General features: G+C 48.3%; 1 protein-coding gene across 4 annotated transcripts in view; it reads right to left on the bottom strand.

The window, feature by feature from the left end:
* The window catches only part of Dlg5 (discs large MAGUK scaffold protein 5), a 112,048-nt gene extending 95,755 nt beyond the window's left edge, over positions 1-16,293 (bottom strand). For 2 of the 4 annotated variants that reach the window (XM_063274192.1, XM_063274193.1), the window contains exon 1: positions 15,752-16,293. In XM_063274192.1, coding sequence (XP_063130262.1) covers positions 15,752-16,055 — 304 coding nt within the window. In that variant the 5' untranslated portion in view covers positions 16,056-16,293. The remainder of the gene's footprint in view (positions 1-15,751) is intronic. The other 2 variants (NM_001372003.1, XM_063274194.1) reach the window with 2 other exon arrangements.
* Between the last annotated feature and the right edge of the window lie 2,889 nt (positions 16,294-19,182).

Raw genomic sequence — 19,182 nt, 5'->3', positions numbered from 1 at the left:
ACGTGGTGACCTGACCTGCCTGCATCTTCCCAAGGCTAGTGAGCCTGGCCTCATTCTCCCCAAGTCTGCCAAGTAAATTCCCTGTTCCAAAGCCCTGGATTCCCATACAGACTTTTTCTATTCACAGAAAGGGTTCTCTGTCATGTCTCCAAGAACACCCAGCCCTTGCCTTCAGTACCACCCTTACCAGACCTGCCTCCTTCAGTCCTCCCCTCTGGCACCCTCCAACCTTCAGGCCCTGAACCAGTTCAGCTTACTGCACATGCCCCTTCCTTAGGTACCTGCCCAGGAGTCCAAGGCGCTCACCAGTACTGCTAGACACCTGCTCACTCGCTTGGGGCCATCCAATGAGATGATAAACTCTGAGGAAGGTCAAGAGCCTTCTTGTATACACAAAAGCCTTTCCCATAGCTTAGAAACTACAAAACAGGTGAGAAGTAAGAAGACAGTAAGTAAGGCTGTCAGCTTCCAGATGTTTCTAAAAGCAGAGAGCCTGAACAAGGGAAGGAACCCTTTTGTGGAACAACAGAATGCATATTCCGATGAGAGCAGATCAGCACTCAGTCTGGCTGTGGATGGTACTGGAAACTTTCTTATGCTCACAGCCTCAGCACCTCAAGCTATCTACTACCAAGCAGTGACAAGAGGCAGGCTGACAGATGGAGGGAGGCATGGACAGACAGACAGATAAAATCTGATATGGCCAGGCTCCAGTCTAGCCCGTGGGATCCAGTGCAAGAGGCCAACATGGGTGACCAGTTCGACTTAGTCTCATGAGAAGCTTTTTTGTATGTGGCAAGCCGGAGGCAGGAGAGTTATGTGAGACTTGACCACTTCCCACAAAATCAATCAGGGTGGCTGACACTACTCTGTCCCCTCTCCCTGGATCTGTAAAACAGACCAGGCCTACGACAAGATATACACAGGTCACCTCCCATTTTCTGTCAGAAATGAGGAGAACATGGACTTATGGACATTCACATGAAGCCCCTGAACATCAGGTTCCCCAAATCTAACTACTGTTTCCAAGGAAAGGGGTACAGAACCCAAAGTTAGGGTTTTGTTTAATTTCTCCCTTTCTTCTGGATCCAGTACCCCTAAAGCTAGCTACCTGGGTGGACTCTGACTCAGGGTCTGAGAGCCTTAACATGTTATCTTAGGAAAAGTCTCTGAGACCAGAGACTCAGGAAAAGCATTCCTGTTTGAACTTTGACCTGTGACTAAGCACCAAGGAGTCAGGAACATCGGTAACAGGGGTTGTGCTATGTCACAGGAAGAAAGCCCCACAGATGCTCCTGCCAAAGTGAGGCCCATTCTCTGACTCAGCACCAAATTTAGACTTCATGTTCTAGGATGATCCAAAAGCCCCATCCGGTAACAGGTGCTCAGAACCCAAATGCAAAATGCATCAGTGATGGGATGCAAAGGGAGGGGTATCCCAGGCTCAGGACCCAGAGATCTCAATGGGGACTTTCACAGGAAGGCCTGTGGGAGAGAACAAACACAGCCTTTATGAAGGAATGGACAAGGACTCCAGCGCTTGCCAGCCTCAGAGCAGCTGGTGGCCTGACAGAGCAGTGGAACTCTCAATCCTGGCCTACTTTGCCCAACTGTAGAACACAAATATCAACCGCATGGCTGGTGAAGGATTGGGTTCAATGCCTGGGAATAAAGCTGGAGCACAGCTTAGCACACTGGGGTATCCTATTACTTGCCCATGCTCACTAGTAAGCCAGGTCCACATGAGGAAAAAGCAGCCCAGACTGCCAGACCCCCAGACACCCTAGCCAAACTGCTCCAAGTCTGAAAGGGGATCCTAGCTCCAGATCTGCCTCTTTGTGTCTTAGTTTTCCTGCTAGAAAACTGCTAGTTTTTCTGTGTAAAATGGGAACCTGGACTAGTCTCTGAGATCCTTCCCAGCCATGTCTTCAACAGCTGAAGCTGCGTAAGAGGAAGCATTAAGGGCTAGAGAGATGACCCAGCAGTTAAAAGCACTGAATGCTGCTCCAATAGACCCAGGGTCAATTCCCAACATCCGCATGGCAGATCACAACCTTCTGTAACTCTAGTCCCAGGGATCCTGGGACTCTGAAGGCACCAGGCATGTATGTGGTGCATGGAAATGCATGCAGACAAAAGACCCAAACACATTATGTAAATAAATAAATAAATAATAAGTAGTTAAAACGAAAATGAAGCCATGAAAACATGTCTGGCCAGGGAGGAAAAAAATGAAAGTGACTTGGAAAGAACAGAGAAAATGTCAGCGTGCTGCTTTCAGAATATTATGAAATTTTAACAAATTACACAACATATATAAAGGGAGCTGGCAAGACGACTCAGCAGGTAGGGGAGCGTACTCCAGTCTGCTAACCCACACTTCATTCCTTGAATGCACAAGGTGGAAGAAGGAAGGAGAAAAGCGACTCCTCCTCTGGCCTCTCTGCATATGCAATCCCACTCTACTCCCAGCATACAGAAACGCAAACCAAATTGTGCTTCTTTCTGTTTCTCTGCTACGCTGTCATTTTTAAAAATGTCTAGCCAGATTTTCACCACATGTGTGGAAAAACATGTTGTCAATAGTCAGAAAAAGACATTTGTTTGCAGGTCTATGGGCATGTTAAAGAATCAGACATGTACCATAAAGACATGTAAACTGAGAAAGGACACTACACCTATAGAAACCCAGGCACAGGGCTGGAGAGACAGCTCCCTGGTTAAGAACGCTAGCTGCACTTGCAGTGGACCCAGGTTCAGTTCCCAGCACCTACGTAACAGCATACCATCACTATAACTCCAGTTCCAGAGGATGTGACACCTTTTTCTGACCTCTAAGGGAAACAGGCACACTTGTGGTTCAGAAACACACACACAGGCAAAAACATTAATGCTCATAAAATGAATCTTAAGAAAATAAAAACAGACAACACACCTTTGTTTAGTGACAAGCAGGGCGCAGCTGGGGGAGAGGAAGAGTTTGCTTTGTCACCAAAAGCCACATAGATGTTCCTCCTGCCAAAGTCAGACCCATTCACAGGCAAATGTCCCCAGCGGGGCTGCCTCCAAAACAGGCAGCTCTCAGGGGCTGGTTAATGTGTCAACCAGATAATGGTTCTCTTATGCAATGTAGGGTTGGGCTGGCTAGTGACAGATTTTTGTTTTGCTTTGTTTTGTTTTATGCTCAAGAGGGATTTTTCAGAAATAAATGATAAATAAAAGGGTAGTCAGGTCCTCACAATGACAATGACAGACCGGATGTCCAACAGGGCTTCAGTTCACACTCCTATCATCACTATCCTGGGGAGCAGGAACTGGGGTCTCATTAGGCACATTGGGTCATTCGCCATTTTTAAAATGGTTCACCTCAAAAGGAAACTTACAAAGGTACGCAGAGGAAGCAGGTACAAGCAAAGTTCCATATAAACTTCTGGGCTCTGGGGCCAGCCAGGACTCACCCCAATAAAGAAGGGTAAAGCTTTGAGGCAGCTCTCCAGGCATGAGGCGATCCAAGCTGAGCAGGATGCTCCAGGCCATGAGTGCCAGGAGCAGCCTACATAATGAGACCCTGCTCTCTAACCTCCCTGGGGTCTCACGATGACATCAATTGAGTTTAAAAGCAGACCTCATTAAAATCTGTATTTAAACAAATCAGCTGGTGACAACTGAACGCCAGCTTAGCATAAGAGCAGGGCGCTCAGAGTGGGCTGAGTCCCTTCACAGATCGTGCTGGCTGCTGTGGGGGTGACCTTTGTGGGCCTAGCACTTGGCACAGCCAAGACAGTAGAAGCAGGAACTAAGCACATACTGACAAGGATGGAAAGGATGGACACACAGATAAAGCTGTGACTGTATTTGTAAAGATCACCCCCTAACTGAAGGCCACACAGACAGGCAATACTGGGATCAGCTCCAGGAAGCTTTCTCAAGACAGACCTGAGAAATTTTTTGAATGAAGTGACATGCTAGCTGGGATTTGTTTTAAAATACTACAGGATTCCAAGGTTGCTGGAAGAGGTCAGTAGAGGTCCAGGGTTGCTCCTTTTATCATCCAGTCATTTCCACAGGCTTGAAAAGACAAACCCTTTAAAAGGCAGGAGAGAAGAAAAGGCTTCACTTAACCTGAGTTCCCTCTTCCCTCCCTGTCTTCTCTGAGCTCGCTGCACTCATCTCTCTCAGCCAAAGAGCACTGGCCTCACTATCTCCTCGGTATCCCCAAGTGGCTGCAAAGGTTCTCCTCACAGGACATGGTGATGCCTCCTTAAGACCAAGGCCTCAGGAAACTAATCCACCAAAGTGACACGGCCTCCTCACTGACAGATACCCCAGGTTCTCTCCTCATTGGCAGACACTCAAGATTCGCCGCCCCCCGCCCCCCAGCTTCTGTCATACCAACCCCATTCATGGCCCCTGTCCTATGACCCTTTGAGTCCACATACAACCCGAGTCTGTTGCTCCTCTTAAGGGCAAGCCACTCCCAGCAGCTCTCACCAAAGCCCTCAGAAAACACTACTGATCCCTTTCACAGATGGGGAAGAGGGAGTCCTGAAGGTTAGGCAGCTGCTAGAGTCACAGAGTTCAGGATGGAAACACTTATGCCCATGGCATCCAGCTGCCTCTAATCCTTGCTCCCTGCTCCAATCCTGCCCACAATATCCCAGCCACCTGGGCCATTCCTTCCTTCCTCCATTCGTTCATCCACTGACTCATCCTCCATGACATCTCAGAACAGAGACCATCTTCTCTGTTCTCCAGACCACCTGTGTGGAAGGCTCGGCAAAATCTTGTTCTTGACTGACAATTACCAGGTCTCCCCAGACCTGCAGCAGCCAAGCCATCAGAGCAGCCCCCAAACCCCTTCCCAAGGCATCCTTAGAAGCCCTGACTTCTAAGGCCCAAGGCCCAGTCCTGCTGCTTTGCTCCTCAAGAAAAGCATCTAAAATGTGCATGAATTCAGACTTCATTCTGGTTAAGCCCCATCAGGCCCAGCAAGGACACAAACCTAAAATCTGACAGCCTCTGGCCCCAGAACCACATACATCTAGTTCAGCTGGCATCAGAAACTAATGTAAGGGAAATGTTTACAGCTTGGGTGCTTCAAATGAGAGGACCAGGGGAAATGAAAATAAGTAATACTTGCTGTGTTCCAGTACCATGGCTAAAGCTGAGGTTTCCCATGTGTATTCCAATGAGCACGGATGCTTCAAGATGCCCTACAGAAAAGGACTTTGGGGGTCAAATCAGTCTCTGAAGCCATTCTAGCAAAGCCCCAAAGCACACTGGACCACAACTGCTCTCAAGAGCCTAATGATAAGTTAGGCCTGCTCAAAGCAGCACCATCCGAATGCGCTGGACCACAGATCCGGGCCAAGGCACAAGCAGCATCCTCCGCATCCAATTGAGCCGGTGCTCAGAACACGGTTCCTGGGGGAATGCTGACCCAGGCCTTTAGAAAGAACATCTTGATCCAGCTGGTACCCTGGACTCAAAGTGAGAAAGCAAACCAAGCCTGAATGGTCTGTGAAGCAGAAACGCCCAGCATATGTCAAGGTCTTTGGGGTGAAGCTGTTAGCACTGCAAAGGAAGAGGAAAGACTGCTGGCTCTGAATTCTGCTGGGATGGGATGGGGAAGGTCTGCCTCAAAGGAGTCAGTCAGACAAGTTCTGAAATTAACTCCTTCGCAATCCAACACATAACACATAACTGGAGGGGTGTGTGTGTGTGTGTGTGGTGTGTGTGTGTGGTGTGTGTGTGTGTGTGTGTGGTGTGTGTGTGTGTGGTGTGTGTGTGGTGTGTGTGTATGTGTATGTGTGTGTGTGGTGTGTGTACATGTGTGTGTGGTGTGTGTGGTGTGTGTATGTGTGTGTGTGGTGTGTGTGTATGTGTATGTGTGTGTGTGGTGTGTGTGTATGTGTATGTGTGTGTGTGGTGTGTGTGTACATGTGTGTGTGGTGTGTGTGGTGTGTGTATGTGTGTGTGGTGTGTGGTGTGTGTGTGTATGTGTGGTGTGTGTGTATATGGGTGTGTGGTGTGTGGTGTGTGGGTGTATGTGTGTGTGTGTGGTGTGTGTATATGTGTGTGGGGTGTGTGTGTCTGTGTATAGTGTGTGTAGTGTGTGTGGGGTGTGTGTGTGGTGTGTGTATGTGTATGTGTGTGTGTGGTGTGTGTGTGTGTGTGTGTGTGGTATGTGTATATGTGTGTGGTGTGTGTGGTGTGTGTATATGTGTGTGTGTGGTGTGTGGGTGTATGTGTATGTGTGGTGTGTGGGTGTATGTGTATGTGTGGTGTGTGTGGTGTGTGTATATGTGTGTGTGTGGTGTGTGTGGTATGTGTATGTGTGTGTGGTGTGTGTGTATGTGTATGTGTGTGTGTGGTGTGTGTGTATGTGTATATGTGTGTGTGGTGTGTGTACATGTGTGTGTGGTGTGTGTGGTGTGTGTATGTGTGTGTGTGGTGTGTGGTGTGTGTGTGTATGTGTATGTGTGGTGTGTGTGTGTATATGGGTGTGTGGTGTGTGGTGTGTGGGTGTATGTGTGTGTGTGTGTGGTGTGTGTATATGTGTGTGGGGTGTGTGTGTCTGTGTATAGTGTGTGTAGTGTGTGTGGGGTGTGTGTGTGGTGTGTGTATGTGTATGTGTGTGTGTAGTGTGTGTGTATGTGTGTGTGTGTGTGTGGTATGTGTATATGTGTGTGGTGTGTGTATATGTGTGTGTGTGGTGTGTGGGTGTATGTGTATGTGTGGTGTGTGGGTGTATGTGTATGTGTGGTGTGTGTGTGTGTGTATGTGTGTGTGGTGTGTGGTGTGTGGGTGTATGTGTGTGTGTGTGGTGTGTGTATATGTGTGTGGGGTGTGTGTGTCTGTGTATAGTGTGTGTAGTGTGTGTGGGGTGTGTGTGTGGTGTGTGTTTGTGTATGTGTGTGTGTGTATGTGGGGGGCGGGGGTGTACGTGTATGTGTGGTGTGTGTGTGGTATGTGTGTGTGTGGTGTGTGGTGTGTGGATGTATGTGTGTGTGTGGTATGTGTGTGTGGTATGTGTTTGTGTATGTGTGTGTGGGTGTGTATGTGGGTGGGGTGTGTGTACGTGTGTGTGTGGTGTGTGTGGTGTGTGTAAATGTGTGTGTGTGGTGTGTGTGGTGTGTGTATGTGGTGTGTGGTGTGTGTGTGTGGTGTGTGTATATGTGTGTGTTGTGTGTGTATATGTGTGTGTTGTGTGTGTGGTGTGTGTATATGTGTGTTGTGTGTGTGTGGTCTGTGTGTGTGTGTGGTGTGTGGTGTGTGTGGTGTGTATATGTGTGTGGTGTGTGTATATGTGTGTTGTGGTGTGTGGTGTGTGTGTATGTGTGTGTATGTGTATATATGTGGTATGTGTGTGTGGTGTGGTGTGTATATGTGTTTGGTGTGTGTATATGTGTGTGTGGTGTGTGTGTGTGCATGTGTGGTGTGTGTGTATATGTGTGTGTGGTGTGTGTGGTGTGTGTGTGTGTGTGTGGAGTGTGTGTGTGTACGCCTTTGAGTGCAATGCACTTGTAAATGTGTATTGCACTTACATTTTAGATAAAAGAAAAATGTTAGAACTAGGCCTCCAGCCAGACCCAAACTAAGGTGTTAAAAACAGAAAGCAGGGGCTGGAGGGGTGGCTTAGAGGTTAAGGGCACTGACTGCTCTTCCAGATGTCCTGAGTTCAAATCCCAGCAACCACATGGTGGCTCACAACCATCTGTAATGAGATCTGATGCCCTCTTCTGGTGTGTCTGAAGACAGTGACAGTATACTTATAGATAATAAATAAATAAATCTTTAAAAAAGCAAACAATATGGCAGCTCTTTAAAACCTTGCATCTGGACCTGCTACATGGTCCAAAGAAGAGAAATGTAGATAGAGTGACAGGTGAAGAGACTCCATAGCCTCCTCTGGCCTCTAGACATGAGTGAATATACATACATATCACACACATGCACACAACACTCACATGCACACATGCACACACACACGCACACACTACACACTACACACTACACTCACACATACACACACATACACACACACATACACACACACCACACCACACACACACATACACATACACATACATACCACACACACACACCATACACAAACACACACGCACACACACTCTCGTACATGCACACAAGGAAGACACATACACTGAGTTTACCTATAACAGATATCTAAACTAGTTACGTTCATGTGAACAGAAAGGAGAATAGTGATCATCAGGGCTGAGGGGAGGAAGCAACAGACCCTTGTTTAGTGGACACTCTTTTACACGATGGCAAAGTTCTGGAAATGGATGATGATATGGGTTGCCCAACAGCCTAAAAACACTAAATGCTACTGAAGGGCACACTTAGCTATTTTCACGCTTTATACGTTGTTGAAGTGAAAACAAAGTGGTTCAAGGTAAGTCTTGTGGTACGTGAGTCTTAACTACAATTAAAAAAATAAAACGCAGAGCAGTTTAGTCTGACCCCTAGGCTGAAGTGAACGTCAATCACGATCCTCCCCAGGACTGTTGGATGTCTACACAGGATACTCCAAATACTTGTTCAGGTAATAATGTTTCTGTAGTACTTTTGTGGAATTCCACCTCAAAAATATCAACTGAGGCACAGTGCAAGGATTTACAGCTCATTCTAGGAAAAGGATGATGAAGGGAAAAAATTCCAGTTACATCTAGTTCTATCCCATGTAAAATTCCCTGCTAAACACACCAGCTCCAGCCAACTCAGTGCTCCTGCTCTCTACAACCCACGTCTTCCCTGGAAATCACTGCACGGCTTCCCTCCCACTGGGGCTGCAGAAGGTACAAGTGCTTCATATGAAGTAGGGGTAACACACACACACACACACACACACACACACACACACACACACGAGCCAAAATATTTTTCCTTTTTCAGGAAGCGGAGGTAGAGTATCTAAAAACACCCCACACTAACATTCAAGCAGAATAGCAGCCATGGTATAGAGCTGGAACAGCCCCAGAAATCCACTCCAACACAACTACCACACTCCCCTGGGACTAAAAGCCATCTGGGGAGTGCTCAGAACCCCGCAGGACTGAGAAACTCCCCATTCAGTGCCTCACCAATTCTATTTGCTGTTGAACGAGAGCCAGGAAGCCAAGAGGCTCAGCCAAGGTCAGGTCTACACTTAGAAACAGATCCCGCATGGGGGCTCCTTCCATGACAGTTGGCTGATATTCGAATCTGGAAAGGAAAGGAAAGCCCTCACAGGGCTCAGAGCAGCCAGCCCTGAACAGCTGGTACCTGGCGGGTGACCTTGAAGACTTCAGACACCAATGTCATACCACGAGCTTCCATCACAGACACAGTGAGATGCACCTGAGAAATGCTCAAAAGAAACAGGGGGCGTGTGGCAGAGCAGAGTCACCTCCAGGAGATTATGCTGTGCTGGTAAGATAGCCAGAGTCAGTAACCCTGATACCTGTTTAGAGAGCTCAACAAGGAGCTGCAACAGACCTTCAGCAATCTGTCCATTCCCGGTTCCTACTGTCACTGTTATGTGATGGTTCACCACACTAACTAAATGCCCTTCCTTTGTGCTCACTGCTGATTATCAAACTGCACTCTGAAGCAGTGAAGTGTTTTATAATGGCTGTATTAGGGCCAGACTCTGGGGAAGGAGAATAGGGCCTGGAATAGCATTGAGACACAGGAGAGAAGAGCTTCCAAAATGGCAGGCAAGGCTTACTCACACACTAGACTGGACTTCCCAGCAGGCTTGCTGACAGTGTGGTTGATAAGAAGCCTGCTGGGAAACTTGTGAACTGCTAAAAGTGTGCCATCATTATAAAAAAAGGAACAGGCTTTGCTTCATTGTAAAATTTCCTTAAAAACTCCCAACTGCACATATTATAAAAGGAAGCTTTAAAAAGATCCCATCTTGTGAATCTTAAAGTTATCTTCAACATTAAGCTCAGAAGTCACCCCAGTTCCAAACATCTAGTTCCCCTGCTAAGCATTCCACTATTAAGATCCATCCAAACAGAGAAGACTGCCTGTGGCAAGGTCAGGGCTCAGCTTCCCCAGAACAAGGGGACAAGAGGGATGAAGAGAAAGAGGAAAGACATTTGCCAGGCTGGGGTATTTCTTCAACTTTTTTTGAGGTTTCTTCTTGTTTTCCTGCATCTTCTTGTCCGTCATTGTTCCTGGGCCAGGAGCGGGGGATTCAAGGAGGGTGAGGTGGTGGGAGAGCTAACCTAAGCATTAGCATCCTAGAGACCTGGCTATGGCCCAGAACAAAGCCCTCCAGGGGAAGGCTGGATGGACAGGCAGCATGGATGGATGAGGCCAGAAGCTCCAGGCCACCTGATATTAGGGATGCATGTATTTAGGATTCTCCCAATCCAGATAAATACCAGCTTTTCCAACACCAGTAATTGTGTAAAATAACTTAACACACCAAGAGACATGTGCAGAGAAGCTAACCGTCCTGCTCAGGGCCTGACCACCAACAGCCCACTCCAGGCATGAGTTCTACTCATTTGACCAAGGACAGTACCAGGCATAATGTCTCTCTCTTTACACTATCCCTTCAGCTCATCTTATCCTGGAGAAACCGCTTCTTTAAAAACTGCCTTGTACTGGAACAGGTCACTAATAATGGGGACAAAGCCAAACCAACCTTAGCCTTCTAACCTCAGCCATAGCCATTCTGCCTCAAACAGATGCACAGCCCTGGTCAAGACAATAAGAATCCTTCCAGAAGATTTTTCTGGCCTAGCTGACTGGATAGAGTTGTCTTCCTTCCCTGCTCAGGATCAATGAGCACAAAGCCCACAGAAACCTAAGGCTACATTTCAAACCTAATGGAAAAGTTCACAAGATTCAGGAGTCAAGGGTCATCATGTCAAAGTTTTTGTTTTTGTTTTTTTATTTTATTTTATTTTTCTTGGATATTTTACGTATTTACATTTCAAATGTTATCCCATTCCCCCCCCCTCCCATACCCATTCCTCCCACCCCATGCTTCTATGAGGATGCTCCCACTCCCACCCACCCACTCCAACCTCAAAATCCTGGCATTACCCTACATTGGGGAATCGAGCCTTCACAGGACCAAGGGCTTTTCCTCCTATTGATGCTGGACAAGGCTAGCCTCTGCTATGTCAAGGTTTTAGAATGTAGTTATGTGTCATTTAACACTGGGGTAACAGACTTAAACATGCATGTAATATTAATTACATGACCATCATGGAGTTTACTTACAGAAATGTCACTAGGTTAATATAATCTCATGGAAACACTGGCAGACACGTGGCCTGTAAGAAATATCATTATGACTGACTGTATTACATATTAACAAGTTATCCTTTTTGCCTAAGATGATTTGAGCGAAGTTGTCGTGGTGCCCTGAACAGAGAGAACTAAACCTGCCCCCCGCCCCCATTAGAAACCTCTTCTCAACCATGGCCTTTAGGTTCCTCTGCAGCAAAGAGCCCAACTCTGAAAGACAAATGCTGGCTTGAGCTATACTTCTGTCTCCTCCCCTATTGATCCCCCAGAGTACACCAAGCAAAAGTGGCTGGTGCCCAAAGGCAGCAGAGGAAACAAAAGACCCTGCAATCACCAGGGAATAATAAATACCCAACACCTGGCAACACAGGGCCACCCTCACTAGTCTCTGGAAGAGCTGGCAGGGTTACTCCCTTTTAAATGAAAGGAGGGAGGGAGGGAGGGAGGGAGGGAGGGAGGGAGAGAGAGAGAGAGAGAGAAAGAGAGAGAGAGTGTCTAGGTGGACATGGGGGCTCACACCTGCAATCTCAGCATTCAGAAGGCTGAGGAAGGAAGACTTCCACATGTTTGAAACCAGCTCGGGCTACAAAGGAATATGTTATTTCAAAAAACAGAGAATGCTTCCAGCCTCACCTTGTACAATGCCTGTATTTCAAGGAACCTCTCCCTGGACCCACGAGGCCTCCTTGCCTCACACCCAGTGACAATCTTCTCTATTCCAGCAACCTCTACCCTCTATAGTCCCTGCAGCGTTTGCTGTCTTCCCTATATCCCTCTCTGAATTCCAAGGCCCCCAGCTGGATCGATGGCTCAGTGGTTAAGAGCACCTGTTGCTCTTGCAGAGACTCCAGGTTCAATTCCGAGCACCTACTTAGCAGCTCACAGACATCTGTAACTCAAGTTCCAGGGAATCTGATGCTTTTGTTTGACCTCAGCATGCACATAGTACACCTACAGAATGCAGGCTAAACACATATACACATAAAATAAATCTTTAAAAAATCAGGTCTGATGGCACACGCCTTTGATTCCTCACTTGGGAGGCAGAGGCAGGCAGATCAGGCAGATCTGTGAGTTTGAGGACAGCCTGGTCTACAGTTAGTTCCAGGACAGCCAGGGCTGTTATACAGAGAAGCCCTGTGGATGGATGGATGGATGGATGGATGGATGGATGGATGGATGGATGGATGGGCGGGTAGGTGGGTGGATAGATGGACAGATGGACGGCAGATTCCCTTTCAGCTCCAGCTCGAGTGCCAGTCTCTCCTCCAATTTTCCCTCCACTTCTTCAGCAGATGATCCTATGATATGCTCTTCATGTTAGTGACAGCATCTCTCTCCCTCTCTTTCCAGGAAATAAAGAAAAGGCACAGGAGGAGGAAAGGGACAAGACAATTCTAAGCACATGGGTGGCAAGATCCAGCAGGAAGCCAATTTCTTCCAAGAGAAGCCCTTGACAGTTAGGTAATTAGTCATAGCCACACTAGGTCCCAGATGAGACTTCTAGAGAGAGTCATACAGTACAGTCTGTAAGAAAGCAAAAGGCCTGCTCTTATCATCTACCACTCAACAGATTCATCTCTCCTAAAGTGTCCCATTGCCTGAACAAGGCCTTAAGATGATAGACAAACTCCTGGCTGCCTCACTCCAGCCCACACAGTCAAGCCTCCGGAACTGGGCATCTCATCCCTCCCTGAAAACATTCCCTCCCCGACCCCAGGACTGAGGCAGGAGGCAGGGCACCTTGGACCTCACTATGTAAATGAAGACCCTGAGGGCCTGCAGAAGCAGAACCCAAGGATCTTTGTGAGAGAAATCAGAAGTTGCAATTAAATTTATGAGAGAAACACTAAACGATAACCAAATTCAACTCTGACACAATCAAAGACACAGGAGATCCCATCATTCAGTCGAGGGCAGTTCCCATCTCTCTCTGCCACCAGCTGGAGCAAAGAAATTCACTTCCTTCCCTACAAACCCATGTGTGGGTAAGATAGCAGAGTTCTTCAAGGCTAATCATCTCTTGAAACAGCAGTGAGAAGGCCTGGTCAGCTAACAGGAGGAACCACGCAAGACAAGAAATAAGAGAGGCTCCTGGTGTCTGTCACCTTTCTGCCCTCTGACCTCCCTGGTGCCTGACACTGGCCCTGGGAACTCAATGTAAAGAAGATGTTAAGACACCCCGCTGTGACACAAGGGAAGCCACAAGTCCACAAGTTGGTGAAGATGAGACACAACATGCTCAACAGCCAATGAGGCGCATCAGGCCCAGGACAGGAGCCCCTGCTTCCTCTTAACCCAACCCTGTATTTCTCCAGTCACAGTATTACAAAGACACACAGACACCAACTGACTCACACCATGCCACACTGTTCACCAAAGCCTCCAGATGTCGTCTTGCCATATCAAGTGCTACCCCAAATCTTCTAACCTATTAAATAAAACGAACTTAACCTCCTTGACAAGTATTTTCCTAAGGATTTCATGAGCCTCTTTGAAGCAATAAAATTCTGAAGTGCGGGGAAATGGATTTAAAAAATCACAGCCCCAGGGATAAATCTCAACCTTATGGTATCCCATTCCTTGGGGCAAGAGAAGAATCTTAAAGGTCAGATCAGAGGTCCCACCTTCTCCACAGGGCATGAAGGATGTACTTAACACATGGCCATCTGTCCTCTAGTTTCTCTAGTCAAGAGATTAATCCTAGGGCTGATACACACACATCCTCACAAGGATTTCTTGGCTGCCCTCTAACTTCTGTGCTTCCTTCAACAGACTTCTAGAAGCAGATCTCTAAAAAACTTTTTTCTTCAAAAATAAATAGAAGTAGTTAGCATGGAAAAGGTATCTGATGAGGTCCTTTATTCTCTTAACTGCATTCGAAAGCCTCCTCTAAGCAACTTCAAAAGGCTATTCAAAGAGACTACAGGCTTTGCCCAGGAACTCCAGTAAACCATACTTGTAGGGACAGCATGCAGGTCTCTGAGAGACAGAATGCAAAAGCCTGAAGTCCAGGGGGAAGACAGAAGGGCATCCATGAAGTGCTCTGTTGTGGGGCTGCAGTTTAGCCTCTCTGTATGCCAGTTTCCTTCAGCTAGAGAAAACAGTGTTGAGATGGCCCACAGAGACAAGAACTGCTACCCGAGACACCTAATAAAATCACTCCCTTTTTTAGTGTAGCTTTTAACAGTCCCATAAACGGGTCTCCTCAATCTCTGGCCTGCACGTTGCTAAGGGCAGTTTTATTTTTCCAGCTCTCTTCATTCACTGTTCTTTTTACATGTGTCTTTATTGATTGTATTATGTGTATAGATTCAACTTAAAACAAGGGCAAGACCAACACAAGACACACTTACTGTCTCCAGGCTCTGATTATGTTTTTTTTAAAGCAATAGACGATAATTCAGAACGCTTAGCAGTTGATCTTTCCTATGCATTTTAAACTCTGCAAGCCAGTATTCTCTCTGGCAAAGCAGGAGTACTAGATAGTTCACATGCTGTTAACAGCGATTAAATGTGATAAGGTACAGTTCCTGCCACAACAGACACCATACATACCTGCCAGCCCTCATCCTTCTTCTGTACTATGCCTTCTTCCTTGTTGAACAGGCTGGCTTCTCTTTCCACAGCCCAGTCAGGACAAGCCTACCACTAGTCACAAACTCCCAGCAGTACCCCTCCCCCTACACACACTTACAAATCAGTCACTCCAAGAGCAAGAACACAGGGGTTCCAAAGGGCACCACTCAGAGGAATCAGTCACCAGTTCTCCACCTGAGAACTCGGAATTCTCAGGGAGGGAACTGAGCCACAGCAACCACTACTAAGATTTTCCCATGGTGCAATGCAACTTCCTCAACTTTTCCGGGCCCACAATTTCCAAAGAAACCGGGGAAGGCGTTGTGCATAATTCACAGCAAATCTGGGCGAGTTAGGAGACTGAGATCCAGGGGGCAAGAAGGAAACAGACACGGACACAAAGTGAAAAGGCACGAGCGATCTAAACGGGGTGGCAGAGATCAAAACTTAAGGGATCTGCCCCTGGCCTATATTCCCTTGTTGCTGGTTGCAACCTCAAGCTCCCGAAGGGCTAGAGGACCCGACGGTGAGAAGCTTAGAATAGAAGGGGCTGATGGACATCCTTCGGAGGTGTCCTCCGACCTCCGCCCCGCCATCAGACCTGGTGGCCTCCGCAGGACTCTGCAGCAGTAGCGACAAGGAGAGGAAAGACAAGGCTTTCAGTGAGGGGTTATTGTTCCCAGAAAACCGCACAACAGAGGCAGGAGGTGTGAATTCGGTTCCCCGCATCCGTCCCTCCCCCGGTAGGCTAAGACAGAAGGTGTCATCGCGCTGTAAGAGTAGAGCGGTGGCCGCGCCAAGAGCCTAGTTCCCCCCACCCCACCCCCTTGTTAAGCTGCAGAGAGAAGGGGTGGCCGGAGGGCAGGAGGGGCCGCGCAGGAGTGCCACTCACCCGCGCCCTCTGTAGACTGCGGCGGCCCGACGACGCCGTTCAGGTAGAGAATGGGCAGCAGGTGAGGCTGAGTCTTCTCCAAGGCGGCGCGCAGGTCCTGGAAGTGATCCTGCTCCTTGGCCAGGAGTAGCTGGAGCAGCAGCTCTGCCTTGGCGCCTCCCGCCTCCTCGTCCAGCTGCCGCCGCTCGCCGGGGCTCAGCGCTCCTGCTGCCTCCAGCAGCCCGAGCACGGCCTCCACCTCGGTCATGGCCTGGGCCAAGCTCTGCTGACACTGGGCGAGCAGCTCCCGGCGCTGCGGCTCCATGGTGGCGGCCCGCGCCGCCCCGCCCCGCCCCGCCGGACGGCGCCGGGGCTCCCTGAGGCCGGCGGGCTGCACGCCGAGCTGGGCGGCAGCCTAGCGCGCCGGGAGTCGCGAAGCAGCGGGGCCCATGAGCCGGGGCCTGCGCGCCTCGGGCCCGGACGATCCGGCGGCTCTCAACGGCCGCCTCCCGGGCTCCGGGGCGCAGCCATGTTGGCTGCGGCGGCGGCGGGACTGGAAGAGGAGGAGGAGGAGACGGAGGAGGAGAAGGAGGCGGAGGTGGGGACGGCGGCCGGGGAGCGCCCCGCGGCCTCGCAGCAACCAGACATGCCCCCTCCAGCTCCGCCTCCGCGCCCACCGCCCCGCCGCACTCTGCGATCGCCGCGGGGGGAAAAGTCGCTGGGCGCGGGACAGCTCCGGCCCGGCTTTCCCGAACTCCTGCACCGCCGCCTGCACAGCCGCGGCCCGCCCCTCTCGCGTCTCTCCGCCCCGGCCCGCCGTTGGCCTGGAGGTGGTAACAGGCAACTGAGGCACTGGACAGTGGGGAAGGGTCCGGACCCCACCAGCCCTTATCCCACGGGCTACTGAGAGATACAGCCCCTACCCTATTCACATGCTACCCCTATTCCAGGGTCTTCTGAGAATCCTAAAATAAACCAAGGACACAGTGCAAAACCCTCCCCCACTAAACTTGTATATCTCCAATTTAAAAACCTCTCCAGAATCGGTCCCCATTCCAAGATTTTCTTAGAAAAATCTCCCAATAAAATTCCCTAACCTGCCTAACAGTTAATAGCATCCTGCTTACCTGTATCAGAACTCCAGAGTCAAAGGCAGTGGATGTTCGCAGGAACTGTGATGTCCATGAAGAGCTTTTGTTGTGGGCTCTTGGATATTTCTGGCAAGAAAGGTGCTCGTCTCCTCGGTGTCACCTCAAGGTTATAGTAAATCACAGAGTTATCTTGCTTCCCATTATGACTTTAGGTCAAGACCATCTACCTTCTCCGACAGCCCTCTGCACAACTGCTCACCTGGAACGAAATCTGCATCCCAGAGAAGAATGCACACTTCTGCATTGCTACCACTGACTTACTTTCGAAGACCAGCCAAGAACTTTTTCTATGTCACTGTTACCAAAGCCAAGGCATCTCAAATGTCCTTCTTTGACGAAACCATGTTCGTTTATAGGAAACAAACTCCAAATAGTGGTTAGAACAAGAAGACCCTAGGTTGCTCTGTGCCTCAGAATGATGTTGAAGGTGGACCAATTACCTTTCCTCACCTGTTATTTCTCAGGAGAAAGGGGATGAGAAGAGCATCAGACCAAGGGTTCTCAGCTCTGGCTTCATAAGCAAGTTCTGCAGGGTCAGTGCAGCGCTGAAACAATCTCAACGTTATTGTGAACATGTGTTTTCTGGGCTGGGCTTAATAGCTTTATCACTTTTTAAGGTCTCTATAACCCAACATGGATTCTAATATGCTGGAGCAAAACTACTTGAAGATCCCTCTCTGTTCAGATAGCCTGAGCATCTGTGACCAAGGAGGTGCCCTAATTCTATTCTGTTGCTCTGGCAAATACCATGACCAAAAGCACGTTGGGGAAAGAAAGGGTATATTTTAACTTATACTTCCAGGTCACAGTTCCATTGCTGAGAGAAGTCAAGGTAAGATTTCTCACTCAGAGTCAATTATCCACTGAGGAATGGGGCAGGATCCACTGAGGAATGGGGCATGCGTACTCACTTGCCAGGTTCAAACACAAAACTTCCCCATACAGTCCATGTCCTATTGCCTAGGGAATGGAACCACCCATAGTGGGCTGGGCTGTCCTGCCCAATTATCAATGAAGACATAGCCATAACACAGATATGTCCATAGACCAACCTTATGAAAAGACAGTGACTCCACTGACTTTTTTTTTTCAGGTGATTCAGTCTGGTTGACAGTTAATTCTATCTAGAACACAAGGATTCAGGGGAATGGAGGCCGGTTATTATCATGTTATCATAGTTTGTCACAGAGTCTCTGGACCCTTCCTTGCTCCCTTCCCCCAAGATACCTTTCCCCTGTCTGGCCATTACTTAACCTGAGAGCAGCCACAGATTCTAAATCATCGCTAAGGCTCCCATCTCAATTCTTCTTTGGATTAATAGACATCTAGGTGAAGAAGAGAAGGTGTATGTGTGTGTGTGTGGAATGCAGGGGGTGAAGATTGGACAACAATCTTTCTAAGTTCCATGTCCAAAGGGTGCTTAAGACAGAAGAGCCATAGTCCCCCGGTAACTCTCAAAGAACAGTGAAGAGATTTGGAGTTTGTTCCAGGAAGCCTTCCTAAGAATCAGTGAGGAAACAATTGAAGAGAGCACTTCCTCCTAGGGGCTGGGCAGTGGTACACAATACTTTTGTTGACTCCCTTATAAGATGATCTTGAGGCCTACGTAAAACATAAAATCTAGATGAGAGAGCCTGTAGACATATTTAGTGTTTTAGAGTTGTTTTAACCAATCACCTTGGCATGAAGTCATTTCTGGAGCTTCCCCCAAGCCCCCAGAATTCGAGTCTGTATAGCCATAATCAAGTTAAATGAGGTCATTAGAATGAACTCAAGCTCATAAGAAGAGGGAGGCTTCTGGGCTGGCTCAGTGGGCAAAAGTGCTTGGTGCCAAGCCTGGATGACCTGAATTGGATTCTGAGAAACCACATGGTGGTAGAAAGAGAGAACCATTTCTCATAAGTTATCCTCTAACTTCCACATAAACCTGTGCCATTGCACACAGAACCCCCGCCCCCATCCATACACATACATATAAATAAATATTTTTTAGACCAAGTCTTGATTTTTATTACTTAAAAAAGTTGCATATTTACATTGCTTTCTGACTCTGTGCTTGTCCTTGTGCTCTGTGCTTCAACACTTTGACAGCGTTTTCTGCTCCTTAGTAAGGAAAGCCCGTTTGATCCTGTCACGGACACACTTGGCACACACGGAGCCACCATAGGCCCTGCTGACCTGCTTCTTTGTCTTAGACGATCTCAGAAGGACTTTGGGTCTCACAGGAGGAACCCGTCACAGTCTGCCTAAGCACACACCACATGCAGATTTAAGTGCTTTCCCAACCTTCTTGGTGTGAAG

The sequence above is a fragment of the Rattus norvegicus genome, chromosome 15 (genome assembly GCF_036323735.1).
Source record: "Rattus norvegicus strain BN/NHsdMcwi chromosome 15, GRCr8, whole genome shotgun sequence".
Taxonomy (NCBI): Eukaryota; Metazoa; Chordata; class Mammalia; order Rodentia; family Muridae; genus Rattus; species Rattus norvegicus.
The sequence above is the reverse complement of the archived record's forward strand: the minus strand, read 5'-3'. Positions and strand labels throughout refer to the sequence as shown.